General features: G+C 47.8%; 1 protein-coding gene across 8 annotated transcripts in view; it reads left to right on the top strand.

Annotated features, from left to right (window-relative positions):
* ASAP1 (ArfGAP with SH3 domain, ankyrin repeat and PH domain 1) overlaps window positions 1-16133 on the top strand; it is a 342709-nt gene that overhangs the window by 62031 nt on the left and 264545 nt on the right. For 3 of the 8 annotated variants that reach the window (XM_086337363.1, XM_086337357.1, XM_086337358.1), the window contains exon 3: window positions 14362-14488. The exons of 1 other annotated variant lie outside the window; for it this stretch is intronic. In XM_086337363.1, coding sequence (XP_086193489.1) covers window positions 14362-14488 — 127 coding nt within the window. Of the gene's footprint in view, window positions 1-11543; window positions 11563-11660; window positions 11815-13866; window positions 13980-14361; window positions 14489-16133 lie in introns of those variants that run through there. 4 more of the 8 variants (XM_086337361.1, XM_086337359.1, XM_086337365.1 and 1 more) reach the window with 4 other exon arrangements.

Raw genomic sequence — 16133 nt, 5'->3', positions numbered from 1 at the left:
AATTATAGGCAGTGTTCCTCAAGGTCTGTATGGAACTGCAGAGTTCAAGATGCATAAATTTCTTGGGGTTAAATGAAGGTTAATTCCCAAATCCAAAGAACAGGGAAAAAGTCAGTTGACTCACAAAAGATAATTGAAAATAATCATCTCCACATCTAATCAACAGTGAATTCTCTGCTGTCCACTTACACATAGCAATTTTATAAATTAGTTTGTATAATACCTCTAAGTCTCTAAGACCTGAGCAAAGAGACTAATTTTTCAAAAACAATACACAAAATACAGGAAACAGAAGCTAGATGTTTGTGTCAGAAGCTTAGCCAGCAATTGTAGAGTTTTTTGGATTTTTTTTTTTTTTTAAATTAGAGCCCCTAGTGTGATTTGGAATGTTCACATTTGAGAAAGACGTTAACCAAATAGCACGTGCTAGGAAGAAAACTCTGCAGTGGGTGGGCAATTTTCTTTTTTCAAATAGAGCGATGCCCTACATTTGACAAAATTACAGGAAAATTCTGTTATAATACAGCTCATTGTTAGGTCGGTTCAAGTACACTGCAGGTGAAATCATATTTTTGAAAAGCAACAACTGAGTACTGTGATAGATTCATATAATATAGGGTGCTCATAACAGAGGCCCCCAACCAGAAGTAATGACCTCCAGACTGTTCTTGGCTTACAAGTAGATCTTGAGGCAGAGCTGGTGTTTGGGGTTGGTTACAACACTGATATAAGAAAAGAATTCATCAAATTGTAGGATGTTATTGCCCTAGGACCTCAGAGAGCGTCTGCCCTGGGTTCCTGGGAAGTGAGACCAAAGGAGATGAGCTGATTTGGCTGAGGAAGGGAGGCTGGCCTCTCTGGCAATGCCATGTTCTCTCTCAGTGCTACAGTTGCAAACAGCTGTCATTTATCAAATGCTTCTTCTTGAGTAGTGTTTCAGATGACAGGCAGCTTTGAAAAGCCGCTCCTAACAGTGGTTCTAACCGGGTTTTGGGCAAATCAGAGAAACATGAAAGGACCTTTTTTTGGACTCCACATGCACGGGTCACATAGCTGAAAGACACATGTATTTCCTGTTTGAGTTCTTTGAGCATTTTGGCAGTTGTGCTGCAGACCTGTATCTCTGCCTACGTGTGAGCACAGGGGCTATATCTTATGTGTCCTTTTGGCCCCTCAAGAGTCTAGCATAGGACCTGTTTCAAAGACAAATATCATTTACTGTGTACCAATACATCTTGCATAGATTATCTCATTTATATCTCACAACAGCCTTAGAAGAGAGAGAGAGATCACCTTTTAAAGGACATCTTCCTTTGAAACCACATTAAGTAGCTGAGATTAGGTAGCCCTATGGTTAACCATCCCTATTAAGTGGCAGGGCTGGGATTTGAACCCAGGCAATCTGAATCCAATTCACACATTCTTAACCTCTGAAAGGATTATTAGTGCTGCTCAGTAACTTCAAATGGAATTGAACCAATGGGTTCCAACCTAAATACTTCTGCATCCTTTGAGGAATGTCCTCGGGGACTCAGGGACAATGGTCTTATCTCTGAAAATGTCCCACAAGGAATGAGTCAGTCCCAGAGAGTAAAGTGGGTTTGGGAGGAGAAACCTCACTTACCCTGGGATCATCCTATAGGGCTGCCCTGGGTTGGGCAAGGGGAACGTTGTTTACTAAAACAACACTGACTCCCAGTGTTCTGGTCACTGAAACATCTCCTTATCTCTTGTGACTTCTAACCTTTTAAAAAGGGTCGATTAAGAAAGGAAATCGTAACTCACTCCAGCATTGTTGCCTGGAGAATCCCATGGACAGAGGAGCCTGGTGGGTTACAGTCCACAGGGTCGCAAAGAGTCAGACACAACTCAGCGACTAACACACAAGGAAGGGCACAGGGGTGGGAGGGGCGGACTTAGAAGGTTCTTGATTGCTGTCAAGTTTCTAGCTTAGTTTTTGGAGAGCAAGAAAGAAGAGAAAGAGGCAAGACAGTGATGAAAGGGGGTGGGTATCACTCCAGTCTTCGACTGTACTCACAGCCTCCTTGCTCAAAATTAGGAGTGTTAGTTAAGTAATCTTATGCCAAATTTTATGTGGTTAGAATTTTAGAAGTTTTAAATGGTAGGCAAACGTCTACAGCTTGTGTTTCTTCCAGTCCAGCGTTTCTCATGATGTACTCTGCATAGAAGTTAAATAAACAGAGTGACAATATACAGCCTTGATGAACTCCTTTTCCTATTTGGAACCAGTCTGTTGTTCCATGTCCAGTTCTAACTGTTGCTTCCTGACCTGCATACAGGCTTCTCAAGAGGCAGGTCAGGTGGTCTGGTATTCCCATCTCTTGAAGAATTTTCCACAGTTTATTGTGATCCACACAGTCAAAGGCTTTGGTATAGTCAATAAAGCAGAAATAGATGCTTTTCTGGAACTCTCTTGCTTTTTCCATGATCCAGAGGATGTTGCAATTTGATCTCTGGTTCCTCTGCCTTTTCTAAAACCAGCTTGAACATCAGGAAGTTCACGGTTCACATATTGCTGAAGCCTGGCTTGGAGAATTTTGAGCATTATTTTACTGGAGTGTGAGATGAGTGCAATTGTGCGGTAGTTTGAACATTCTTTGGCATTGCCTTTCTTTGGGATTGGAATGAAAACTGACCTTTTCTAGTCCTGTGGCCACTGCTGAGTTTTCCAAATTTGCTGGCATATTGAGTGCAGCACTTTCTATCAATAACCTCAGATATACAGATGACACCATCCTTATGGCAGAAAGTGAAGAGGAACTAAAAAGCCTCTTGATGAAAGTGAATGTGGAGAGTGAAAAAGTTGGCTTAAAGCTCAACATTCAGAAAACGAAGATCATGGCATTCGGTCCCATCACTTCATGGGAAATAGATGGGGAAACAGTGGAAACAGTGTCAGACTTTATTTTTCTGGGCTCCAAAATCACTGCAGATGGTGACTGCAGCCATGAAATTAAAAGATGCTTACTCCTGGGAAGGAAAGTTATGACCAACCTAGATAGCATATTCAAAAGCAGAGACATTAATATGCCAACAAAGGTCCGTCTAGTCAAGGCTATGGTTTTTCCTGTGATCATGTATGGATGTGAGAGTTGGACTGTGAAGAAGGCTGAGCACTGAAGAATTGATGCTTTTGAACTGTGGTGTTGGAGAAGACTCTTGAGAGTCCCTTGGACTACAAGGAGATCCAACCAGTCCATTCTGAAAGAGATCAGCCCTGGGATTTCTTTGGAAGGAATGATGCTAAAGCTGAAACTCCAATACTTTGGCCACCTCATGGGAAGAGTTGACTCATTGGAAAAGACTCTGATGCTGGGAGGGATTGGGGGCAGGAAGAGAAGGGGACGACAGAGGATGAGATGGCTGGATGGCATCATCGACTCGATGGACGTGAGTATGAGTGAACTCGGGGAGTTGGTGATGGACAGGGAGGCCTGGCGTGCCTCGATTCATGGGGTTGCAAAGAGTCGGACACGACTGAGCGACTGATCTGATCTGATCTGAAATGTCTACAGGCATTCCTTGACACTGTGACGCAAAGACCATCATAATCCATTCTTAAATGGCAGTTTCACATATTTTTTCTTAAGGCAAGGTCTTTTAATCCCTTCCTTGAAATGTAAGGTGGAGGAGTGGAGCAACCCTTGGGAACCAGGATACCTGGGATCTCAGAATTCCCCACAATTCTGCCAGGGGATACTGAGCAAATTCATTTAACCACTGAAGAATCTGTTTCCTCATCTGAAAAATGAAAGGGTTGGTAACTATATTATGCCTGAAATTCTTTCCAACTCTGGTAGCTTTATGATGATGTCAGAAACTTTTTTTTTGTATCCACTCTTTTTATTTATTTTAATTGTAGGCTAATTACTTTACAATATTGTAGTGGTTTTTGCCATACATCAACATGAATCCACCATGGGTGTACATGTGTCCCCCATCCTGAACCCCCCTCCCACCTCCTTCCCCACCCCATCCCTCAGGGTCATCCCAGTGCACCAGCCCTGAGCGCCCTGTCTCATGCATCGAACCTGGACTGGCCATCTATTTCACATATGACAATATACATGGAGAAACTCTTAAGAACCAGGATTCCTCATTCCAGTTGCTGCTCTCCCAATTCCTCTCACACCCTTCCCCCATCGTAAATATTCATCCATTCATTCTTCCTTCCATCTGTTCAAGAAGCATCTCTTGAGCACCTGGGTCACTGAGACTGTAACAGCAAATGGAAAACCCTCGAGTCTCAAGGACCTCAGTCTTGTTGGAGAAACAGAAATATTTGGAAAACGGTGCTGTGAAAAAGGATCATAAAAAAAAAGACATGTTGTCAGCCTTGAGATAGCGCAGAAGTGGGCATGAGTAAGTGTGAGCCACCTAACTGAACTAACACAAATGCATCAGAAAAAAAAAGAAAAGAGACCTGAAGGTTTTCTAAATGTTTCTCTTTTTTCAGGTGATGATTTCTTTTTCAGAAACAAACTAAGGTTTAAAATCCCTCGCTCCTATAGGTGGCAAGTTTTTAGGAACCCCATATAACACCACCATTTTTCTTCACTGAATGTTGTTTTACTTATATTAGGAAACACGTAGCTCATAAAAATGGAGAAGGCAATGGCACCCCACTCCAGTACTCTTGCCTGGAAAATCCCATGGAAGGAGGAGCCTGGAAGACTGCAGTCCATGGGGTCGCTGAGGGTCGGACACGACTGAGCAACTTCACTTTCACTTTTCACTTTCATGCATTGGGGAAGGAAATGGCAACCCACTCCAGTGTTCTTGCCTGGAGAATCCCAGGGACGGGGGAGCCTGGTGGGCTGCCGTCTATGGGGTCGCACAGAGTCGGACACAACTGAAGCAACTTAGCAGCAGCAGCAGCAGCAGCAGCTCATAAAAAAGAGCCAGCTCAATCCAAAACGTGCTTATCGGGGGCCCACAGGGAACGAGTACGAGGCAGCGCCTTCTGTGGGGAAGAAAAAGCCTGCAGGGTTTGGATTCAGACCAGCTGTGAATAGCGATTCGCTGTTTATTAACTGTAGTCCTTAAGGAGATTGTGCACGTATCTGAGTTCTCAACAGATAGCATGGCCCCTCACTAGGCCATTGAGGGAGATTTCAGGAGATGGTGCTTATAAAATGCCAAGCCTGGGGCTCTGGGAATCTCTTGTCCCTCCCATAGGTCTTCAGGGACATGGGTAATACCAAGAAGGATACCATGTACCACCCCCCTTCCCCCAAGGGATGGAGAGTCTGGGAGTTCTGCCATGCAGGAAACTCATTCAGTTCAGTTCAGTTCAGTCGCTCAGTCATGTCTGACTCTTTGCGACCGCATGAATCACAGCACGCCATGCCTCCCTGTCCATCACCATCTCCCAGAGTTCACTCAAACTCAAGTCCATCGAGTCAGTGATGCCATCCAGCCGTCTCATCCTCTGTTGTCCCCTTCTCCTCCTGCCCCTAATCCCTCTCAGCATCAGAGTCTTTTCCAATGAGTCAGCTCTTCCCATGAGGTGGCCAAAGTACTGGAATTTCAGCTTTAGCATCATTCCTTCCAAAGAAATCCCAGGGATGATCTCCTTCAGAATGGACTGGTTGGATCTCCTTGCAGTCCAAGGGACTCTCAAGAGTCTTCTCCAACACCACAGTTCAAAAGCATCAATTCTTCAGCACTCAGCCTTCTTCACAGTCCAACTCTCACATCCATGCATGGCCACTGGAAAAACCATAGCCTTGACTAGATGAACCTTTGTTGGCACAGTAATGTCTCTGCTTTTGAATATGCTATCCAGGTTGGACATAACTTTCCTTCCAAGGAGTAAGCATCTTTTAATTTCATGGCTGCAGATTAGGAAGACCAAATTCTGAGCTGCGCCCTGCCACTGGCAGAGCTGTTTGTCACTGGGGAAGTTCTCATCTCTCCACATGAAGGGAGTACTTAGGTCCTTCCCAATGGTGCCGACAGTCTTCATACAAAGTAAGAGAGAAGCTGTATTGTGGAATTCCCTAGTGGCTCAGTGGATAAGAATCTGCCTGCCAGTGCAGGGGTCATGGGTTCGATCCCCGGTCTGGGAAGATCCCAGGTGCCTCAGAGCAACTAAGCCTGTATGCCACAAGTAGAGAGTAGCTTCTGTAACTAGAGAAAGCCTGTGTGTAGCAACAAAGACCCAGCACAGCCAAAGATAAATAGAATTATATATATATATGAATAAAATTATATGTGCTGCTGCTGCTAAGTCACTTCAGTCGTGTCTGACTCTGTGCGACCCCATAGACGGCAGCCCACCAGGCTCCCCCGTCCCTGGGATTCTCCAGGCAAGAACACTGGAGTGGGTTGCCATTTCCTTCCCCAATGCATGAAAGTGAAAAGTGAAAGTGAAGTTGCTCAGTCGTGTCCAACCCTCAGCAACCCCATGGACTGCAGTCTTCCAGGCTCCTCCTTCCATGGGATTTTCCAGACAAGAGTACTGGAGTGGGGTGCCATTGCCTTCTTTGAAAATTATATGTATATATAGGTAAATAAAGGGAGGCTGTATTGTAAATATCCCTGTGAAGATTAATTCCAACTGCAGTAATGGGGCAATGGGAGTGCTCTCCACTTGGAAATCAGCCCTGAATATTCATTGGAATATTCATTCATGCTGAAACTGCAATACTTTGGCCACCTGATGTGAAGAGCTGACTCATTGGAAAAGACCCTGATGCTGGGAAAATTTGAGGGCAGGAGGGGAAGGGGGCGACAGAGGATGAGATGGTTGGATGGTATCACCAACTCAATGGACATGAGTTTGAGAAAACTCTGGGAGATAGTGAAGGACAGGGAAGCCTGGCGTGCTGCAGTCCATGGGGGTCTCAAAGAGCCTGACACGATTCATCGACTGAACAACAACAACTCCACTCCAGCCATTACTTTGCCTTTGAGTTGGGCTTGTAACAAGTTCCCCTGGAGGAAAAAAGATGACACACAGGCTCTAACAGAAGAGCACCCAAGGGCTGTGGACCCATCGTCAGGAGACTAATCACACGGGCTGTGAAATCAGACCAATCAGTCTCCTCTACTTGTCAAGGTGACCTCTAAGCTCCAGGTTCCTCCCAGGTAAATGCGGATAATACCAGTGCCTGCTCTATGTGGTGGCTGTTGAGTATGAAATGAGGGTATGCCTGCAGCAGTGCAGAATCATGCAGGGCATATAACAAGCCCAGTATTTACTAGTTGATGTTATTAGTATTCCTTTACAGGACAGAACAGAAATACATTCCTGAGTCCTTTCAGTTGATATATCCACCAGGATTTTGAGTCTTCTGGGTCCCCAGCACTCTACCTGACTCTTCTTCCTACCCTTGACCAAAAAAATAGCCAGGGAAGTGGGGTTGGGGGTAGAATAGAGAGTAGTTGATTGTCTTCAAACAATCCATGTTCTCCTCCTTACTCACTGGGAACACTCTAGTGGTTTTTACTTGGAGTATTTACATTAAGTTCACTGGAGACTAGAATAGGCTTTTTTTGGTTTGTTTCTTACTTGAGAAAATATAAGTGTACTTGGGAAGCACTCATACAAGGCACGTGAGTGAAGCAGTCTGCTGCTGAGGTCGAATATGGCAACGTGAGCCCGATGGTAAAAACACGTGGAATCCAGCGCATCTTTCCCTCTTCCTGTTCCCCCAGCCCCATCCCCCGCCCACCGCTTTCCTTTCTTCTAGCACTTTGTTAAGATGATAGAAAACAAATACGTAAGTTATCAGGTGAAATAAGGAACAAACAATACTTATTTTGATTGATGAGAAGGACATCTAATGGAGCAGTACTCTGTGAATTATTGTTGAGAACTTGATTTTTGCAGGCAATAGAAAAAGCCCAGGATTTCATCTCCTGGGCGCTGGGACATGAACTTGCAGTGAGATCTCATTGTGTTTTGGTTTCCATTAACGGGTCTTTTTTTTTTTTTTTTTTCCCGGCCACGCCCTATGGCATGTGGGATCTTAGTTCCCCCAACCAGGGATCAAATCCAAGTTTGATGCATTGGAAGCACGGAGTCTTAACCACTGGACCGCCAGGGAAGTCCCTTGGTTTCCATTATTGTAATACTCCCACATCAGAACTGTTACGTGGATGAATCAGAACTGTTATGTGGATGAATTCAGACACTGCCTATATAACCAGGGCAGTGCCTGGCTCAGAACAAAAGCTCAGAAAGTACTCTTGCACACCTCACTAGCCTCGGGTTTCTCTCCAGTAAGTTTAAGATAATCATACTTGGGACTTCCCTGGAAGTCCAATGGTTAAGACTTAACTCTCCAATGCAGGTTCGATTCCTGGTGGGGGAGGAAAAGGGGAAAAAGAGGGGCCGCGATCTTACATGCCTCAAGGCCAAAAACCAAAGCATAAATAAGCAGTATTGTAAGAAATTCAATAAAGACTTTAAAAATTATCCATATTAAAAAATCTTTATTAAAAAAAAAAAGATAATCATACCTACCTTTTGAAGTTGTCATGAAGTTTAAAGAAGGATATTTGTGTCCAAAATGCAATACTTGGCAAGGCATTAGGTACATTGTAGGTTTCAGTAAATTTTAGGGGGGAAGGAATATCCGAATTTTTATCTCCAGATCAAGCTTTCAATATTCCCATAATACCTGAGAAGTATCATCTACTTATGATCCCTCAGACCCTGCTAAGCACCTTATATGCCATAGCTTATGACATCCTCAGAGAACTAAGACATAGTTACTAACATTGCCCCCAATTTGCAGATGTGAAAACTGAGACTCAGAGAAGTGAATTACTTCAACGAGATCTAATAGCTGCTACATGGTAGAGATGTGAGGCCAAATCTTTCTCATGAGAATCATCCTATAACTCATGCTCTTATGAAACAAATGCCTATTCTACCCTCTAGAAGTTGCCTTGGTTAGAATATCCTTCTTTACCATCTAGTCAAGGCTATGGTTTTTCCAGTGGTCATATATGGATGTGAGAGTTGGACTGTGAAGAAGGCTGAGCGCCGAAAAATTGATGCTTTTGAACTGTGGTGTTGGAGAAGACTCTTGAGAGTCCCTTGGACTGCAAGGAGATCCAACCAGTCCATTCTAAAGGAGATCAGCCCTGGGTATTCTTTGGAAGGAATGATGCTAAAGCTGAAATTCCAGTACTTTGGCCACCTCATGGGAAGAGTTGACTCATTGGAAAAGACTCTGATGCTGGGAGAGATTGGGGGCAGGAGGAGAAGGGGACGACAGAGGATGAGACGGCTGGATGGCATCATCGACTCGATGGACGTGAGTTTGAGTGAACTCCGGGAGATGGTGATGGACAGGGAGGCCTGGTGTGCTGCAGTTTAGTTGCAAAGACACAACTGAGCAAGTGAACTGAACAGGAACTGTGTTTCATGAAAACCAGGCTTTTATGGCCTCAGCTGTCTTCTGATCCCCATTAGTATTCATTCTGTTTGACTCTAGATACTGTTTCTTTACTTCCAAAATCCATCGTTGATGGATCTGACCTCACAAGGGATACTTACAAGAATAAGCACAGTTCTAAAGACGATCCCCAAATCTGAGATCCCAGACTTTGGGAATTACTGTGCAGCTTCCCCTTCCTTCTCTTCTTTCCTCCACCAGGTGACTAATTTAGGGAGAGATCTGAGTCCTGGAAAGAAAAGAGATGTATTCATGGTCATACTTGACATAAAAATGGAGTTCAAAGGGAATTGACATTGGTTGATAATTCGCTATGCATCAACTGCTTTATCCACAGCTTCTCAATTTATTTCACTTAACAACCTGTAACATAGTCATTTTATTACTATACTAATTTCACAGATGAGACAACAATGCATTATTATAAGTGACAAAGTGGAGATTCAAACCCAGATCCAAGTAACACAAAGCATATTCTCTTCCCACACTGTCCCATGGCCCTGCCCCATGAAGGTGCTGGGAGCCTTTGATGAATGCTCTAATTCCATCCTGTCAGCCTGGGCCACTTTCTAGGCATGTGAATCAGAGCACCGATAGCTCTTCTTGGTTTCTTTTTTCCCCCTTCTATTTTTTTGGCTGTGCTCAGCATGTGGGATCTTAGTTCCCTGACCAGGGATCAAACCCGTGTCCCCAGCAATGGAAGCTCTGTGTCTTAATAACTGCACCAGCAGGAAAGTTCCTGGTTTCTTGTGCCCAGAAAGGACCTCACACTTCCTCCGCACTCTCCCACCCCTGGTACATTGTCAGCTATCTTGCAAATGCACCACCTTGGTTGTTAGGCAGATAGATGAGTGAAGCCTGCAACTGGGAATCTAATTCGGCCAATTCCCTGATGCCTGTGGGGTCACTAGTGCCCTTGCTGACCGGGAGAATAAGCCACCACTATTTTTATCCCCGTTTTTCAAGGGGAAGAAAAGCATTCTGTAAGGACCATTCTTATCTTGTCAGCAGTACTCAGAGTAACAAACAGGCTTGAGGAGTGCAAGGGTGCAGAACAGCATCGGATGGGGGTGATGTTGATGACGAAAGAGATGATGCATGCTTTAGACAAAACTGGTGTGCACGAGTAAGTGTGTGTGTTTTTCCTGGCTCCAGAAAGGATGATGTGTATTTCTGAGCGGGCTTCCCTGGTGGCTCAGTGGTAAAGAATCTGCCTGCCAATGCAGGAGACATGAGTTCAATCCCTGGGTTGGGAAGATCCCCTGGAGAAAGAATTGGCAACCCACTCCAGTATTCTTGCCTGGCAAATCCCATGGACAGAGGAGCCTAGTGGCCTACAGTCCATGGGGTTGCAAAAGAGTTGGACACGACTTAGTAATTAAATAACAAATATTTCTGAGCAGCTCTGCACAAAGAAATCTAGTGTTTAAGTTTTGCTTGCATCAGACTCTATACATAGAAGATAGCCAGGAATGGTTTTCAGGGTGTTTTGGGAAAATGAGAGGTGCAGATGGTTTGCACTGGGGCATGGTTTCAAATTTTAAAAGGATTATGGCTTATGAACCCTAGGAATGGTGGATGGAGGTATGAACCTTTGAAATTCTAATTGCATACCAGTCTAAGGAGGTATATACTTACCTGGGCACAATATCTCATTGTTCACATATTCCTTTCTTGGCTAGGGGAGACGGGGAGGAGGAGCAGATATATAACATAATCTTCAAATGAAACTGAAACAACAATTGATGGCAGCAGTTTGGACTCTGGTGAATTCCATCAAGAAAGCAATCCCCGTTGTTTACCATCGCAGTTAGCTTAGCTTGTTGTAATAATCTTTATTCCTTGCATCTGTAGAGCTGAGGGCAGTCACAGACTCAGCTCCAGCTGGGAAGTATCTCTGTGGTCATTTTGACATACGCATCCCTTTATTTTATCCAAGTGAGGGCACTAAGGCCCAAGCTGACAGCATCAGTTATTAGGAGAGAAAGCTCTGGAATCCAGGCCTCCTGGAATTGAGGCAATTATTCACTGACTCCAGGCTTTTTAATAACAGCTCATATTTATCAAGTGTTTGCTCTAAGCCATACATATGGGATAGAAGGAGCTACCAGCCCAGCAGGGATGACAGGTATTTGATGACAACTTGGAAGAGAGAGAAAAGTGGAAATAATGCAAAATCAGAGTCTCAATTGATTTCCAGCCTAGAGGATGGCCTTCTTGGAGTGGTTGGAAGGCTAAGTGCTGGGTGTTAGAGTCTCAGCTGCTGCATGGGGATAAACATGGGGTTTTGAGGCTCTTGGAGCCTCACACTAATGAACACAAGCTAGTGTGGCCATATTTGCTCCATGCAGAATGACCCAGTTAGTATAAGGGAAAAGAGGTAAGGTTTTTTCTGGTATCTCATATTCTGTCAGTAACAGCATGTGAACAAGTGCCCTCTGGGTGTGGGTCTTAAATGCCATCTGGCAGTTTCCCCAAAACCTCAACTTTGGTGTGTCCCAATGCAGACTTTTAATGTAGAAGGAGGAGAAAGTATGTACCTGTTTGTTTCTTTGTTTTTTAGGATGCCTCTCAAAGCTGATGTCTCAACACTTTGCCAGAGCAGAGTCTTTATTCCTGTATGCTGCCTTACCAAGGCCTTCCTCTTCGTTAGCTGCAATGCTTGCCTTTCTGACATTAATGAGCGCTTCCCCAGAGACACAGTGCACGTTCAGGACAGCCAGCACAGGCAGACAAAACACCTTGAACTTGTACAATGGCTCTCGGGTGAACAGAGCACCTTCTCATCTGTTATCATTTACCATGGGGCTGGCGCCCTCTTCTTTCATCTTCATGGGAGGCAACTGAAGGCCAAGATCCCATAGCCACCAGGATACCTGCAGAGGCAGCCCCTCATTCTCTTTTCTTCTTTTTATTATTTGGCTGCATCAGATCTTAGTTACAGCACACAGGACCTTTGATCTTTGTTGCCACTGCAACATCTTTTTAGCTGTGTCCCAGGAACTCTTTTGTTTGCGCCATACGGATCTAGTTCCTTGACCTGGTATGAAACCCAGGTCCCCTGCACTGGAGCGGGGATGTCTTGGTCCTCCAGGGAAGTCCCTTCATTCTCTCTTCTGCTCTAGATGTCACTTTGTCAAGGAGGTTTTCTCTGCTCATTCCTCAAACCATAGCTCCTGCATCACTTGCTTACTCTGTATGTACTTCACTTTATATTACATGTATATTGCTTGTCTGTTTCCCTTACTACTGTTGATGGAAGAGTAGAGGCATTGTCTGTTTACGAATCTCCAGCGGCAGGAGCAGGGCCTTAGTAAATAGTTGTCAGTGGTGAGCGAGAAGATGCAGTTCTCCTTTGACAATCACTCCCGGGTCCAATATCCCTCCCTGCCAGTGGGCATTCTGTTGTGGTTTAGGGAAGGACCAGAGGACAGATAACCGTACAAGATCGCAGAACTCAATCCCAGAGGAGGCCCGGGGGCTAGCCTTCTGCCCAGGTTGGTGAATTTGGGACTTTATGAGCCGGCTCCAGTTGGCTCCAATTATAGGAGCCAATCGTCAGGCGCTTCCTAAGGGCCTAGTTTTTTTTTTTTTTAAACCAATTTGATCCGCAATCAATGGTGAGAAATTAAATGGATTCTTTGGGCTAAGTAGATTGAGCAAAATAGCCATCTGCCAGGGCCGAGGAATGAGCAATCTGTTGGTAATTTTTCCGCTGAAATTTGGCATCTACTTAGCATTGTACACCATTTGCACCTCGGGAAATGCCTTTTACACCCCTTCCCCTCCTCTGTCCTTCGGGTTAAAAACAACAACAACAAAAACCAGTGTAAATGAAAGATTAGAAAATGGGGGGAGGGGGAGAGAAAACCCTTTCAATATCTTCACTTAGCACTTTAGCGGCTTCAGCAAACGGCACAAAACCTTTCGGGGGCTCGTGAGAGCCCTGCTAAGGGAGTGAGGAGCCGGAGCCAGCGGGCGGGCAAGCTACAAGCCGGGCCCCGGAGGCCGCCGCCGCGCTCCCCTCTCGCCGGGCCCGCGGCCCGCGCAGCCGGAGGCGGCTCTCCGGCTTCGCTTCCTGCTCCCACACGGGGCTAAAAAAGAACGCGCACAACTTTTTATTTTTTTAGCCCCCCTTCTTGCGAAACGCTCGCGTAACGAGCTCGCCCAAGTATCCGCTCCGGGGGCGGCCCGGGGGACGCGGGCACCCGCCGCCCCGAGAACCGCGCGGCCCGGGCTGCCTGTCGGGGGTACCCAGTCAGAGCGCCGCGCGCGGGGCTTGCGGGGATCTGGCCGGAGATGGCGGGGGCGGCGAGTGGGCGGGGGAGGTCCGGGGCGGGGCTGGGGGCCGGCGTGGGTGGGGTCGGTGGCGTGGGCGGGGCGGGGCGGCGTGGGCGGGGCCGGGCCCCGCAGGGAGGGGGTCGACGGCGCGTGCGCAGAGCACTTCCTTGTTTGTCCCCGTGACCGTCGCGGCAGCGCCGCCCGCCCGCCCGCGGGAGCGTGTGCTCAGTCAGTCGGTGTCCGCGCTGCCGCCTGTCAGAGCGTGTGAGCAGGCAGCGCCGGCCCGCCGCGACTTGCCCGGCCCCGGGCGCCCCCCCGTCCCCCGCGAAGCGCCGCGCCGGGTCCCCTCCCCCGTGGCCGGGCATGAGCAGAGGGAGGCGGGTCGCCGAGAGCCCCCAGCCTCGCGCGCCGCTCGGAGTTTGAAGGGCCCCGCGCCGATCGCTGATCGGGGCCGCCGCCGCCTCCTTTCTCGCCCGCCAGAGCTTTCTCCCGCTGCAGCCGGGATCGCAGCCGCGCCAAGCCGGGCGGCGGGTGGCGGGCTGCGCGCGGGGGGCGTTCATGAGCCGCCGGCCGGCCCGCGGCCCCGGGAGCCTGCGCCGTGACTCACCCCCCGCCCTCGCTTGTGTCTCGCCCCCTTCCCCGGCAGGATGCCGGACCAGATCTCCGTCTCCGAGTTCATCGCCGAGACCACCGAGGACTACAACTCGCCCACCACGTCCAGCTTCACTACGCGGCTGCACAACTGCAGGAACACCGTCACGCTGCTGGAGGAGGTAGGTCGGAGCCGGTGCCCTCCGCGCGCAGCCCTTCGGGGACCCCGGCCCGCTCGCCGGGACACCTCGCTGCCTCCGCTCGCGGCCGCTGCCTCGCCGTTGGATTGCGTCGATTTCCGAGCCGGGGAGGAAGGGGATGTATGGGGCCTGGGGGAGCCACACCCCCCTGCGGGACCCCCTCCAGCCCACCCCGCGGCCAGGTGATGGACGGGGGACATCGGATGTGCAGCCCCCAGCTCCGTTTCTCCCCCCCACCCCCAGCTCCCCGCCCCGAGGCTGGAGGTGGGGAGAGGATTGAACAGGCTGTGGACAGCCCTAAAAAGAGGGAAGTCCTCTCCCTGGCTTGAGCCCTTCTGGGCGCTTTCCACATCACCCTGACCCTCTCGTAACCCGCCAAGTAGATGGTGTCAGGCCTCTGAGGGCAGAGGGAGGCAAAGCAGCGTGGCCAAGGTCACCAGCAAGGGACTGGGAGATGGTCAGTTAATGCACCTCTCCATGGCCCGGCGTGGCCAGGCAGGCTGAGCTGCATCGGCTAGGACTGGTGGAAAAACCCCAGAGGAATGAGAGGGAACTCTGGCCGGGACTGCCTCCACCCCGGGATTCCTCCTCCTCTCTCGTCCTCAAGCCCTGGGTGGAAAGAGCTATCTCTGCAGACTGGTCCCCACCCGGCTCCCCTGGGCGGCTGGTTTGGTAGAGTCAGGCTGCTGCGCCAGCAGGACCTGCCCGCAGGGCACTCATAAGCTGTGAATGGAGCCCCGAGGCCGATGCTGCCCCAAGGACCTGGCCAGACAGGAAGAAGGGAGGCCTGAGATGCAGAAAGAATCGCTCCTCTTATCTAGGTCTCCAGGGAAAGCTTGTGGGTGCCTCCGACAGCGTCAAAAGCTTAGCAATTTCCTTTAAAATTTTAGGTGCATTAGTGATAGGGCCGAGTGGGTACATAAGGAGGAATCTGCAAGCCTGGGAGCTGGGAAGCCTCTGAACCTCCTCAAAAACGGGATATTTGCCCTGGAACTCTGCCCCATATGTAAGTGCCATAAAGTGCCACTCCCTTCTCAACCCAAAAAAAGATAGCACTGGAGGAAGTTAGGAAGGCAGATCGTTTTCCCTGGGTGGATTCTTCTGTGGTTGGTTTATTTGAGGTTTGGGGAGCTCTTTCTAATCTAAGCTCCCCCCTTGGCTCCTCCTCTGTAATACTAAGAAGCTTGGGCTTCTGTGAGCAGACTACTTTTGATGCAGGCTGTGATGCTTGTTTCTGGGCCAGGTTACACGCAGAACTATGCGTATATTCAGAAGCACTGGGGTCCTACATTTTAGGAGGGAAGAGCTTTCTGCTAGTGCTGGGTCCTGTTTTGCCGACCTGATGCTGCAAATGAGTCTGAATATTTTATGCCAGTTGAGCTTGCTTCTGGATTCTCTCTGAAGTTAATGTTGGGTTATTGAACTGAATTTTGAAATTCAGTTGGAGAAGCACTGTCTAACTAGGTTTGTTTGAAAGCCAGAGGTAAATGACTCTCTTCTTTGTTGTGGTTTTGTTTCTGTGGTCTTGTCTGTTGAACCAGCCTGATGCTTGGTGTCTGGGATTAAGTGAACTTGCCAGGCATTCAACCCTATGACCAGTCTGTCCTTCACTTAATTGTGATAAATT

Source organism: Bos grunniens, chromosome 14 (assembly GCF_055505025.1).
Source record: "Bos grunniens cultivar Pamir isolate PY7600 chromosome 14, Bosgru_T2T1.0, whole genome shotgun sequence".
Taxonomy (NCBI): Eukaryota; Metazoa; Chordata; class Mammalia; order Artiodactyla; family Bovidae; genus Bos; species Bos grunniens.
Note: the sequence above shows the minus strand (reverse complement) of the source record. Positions and strands in the feature narration are given on the sequence as shown.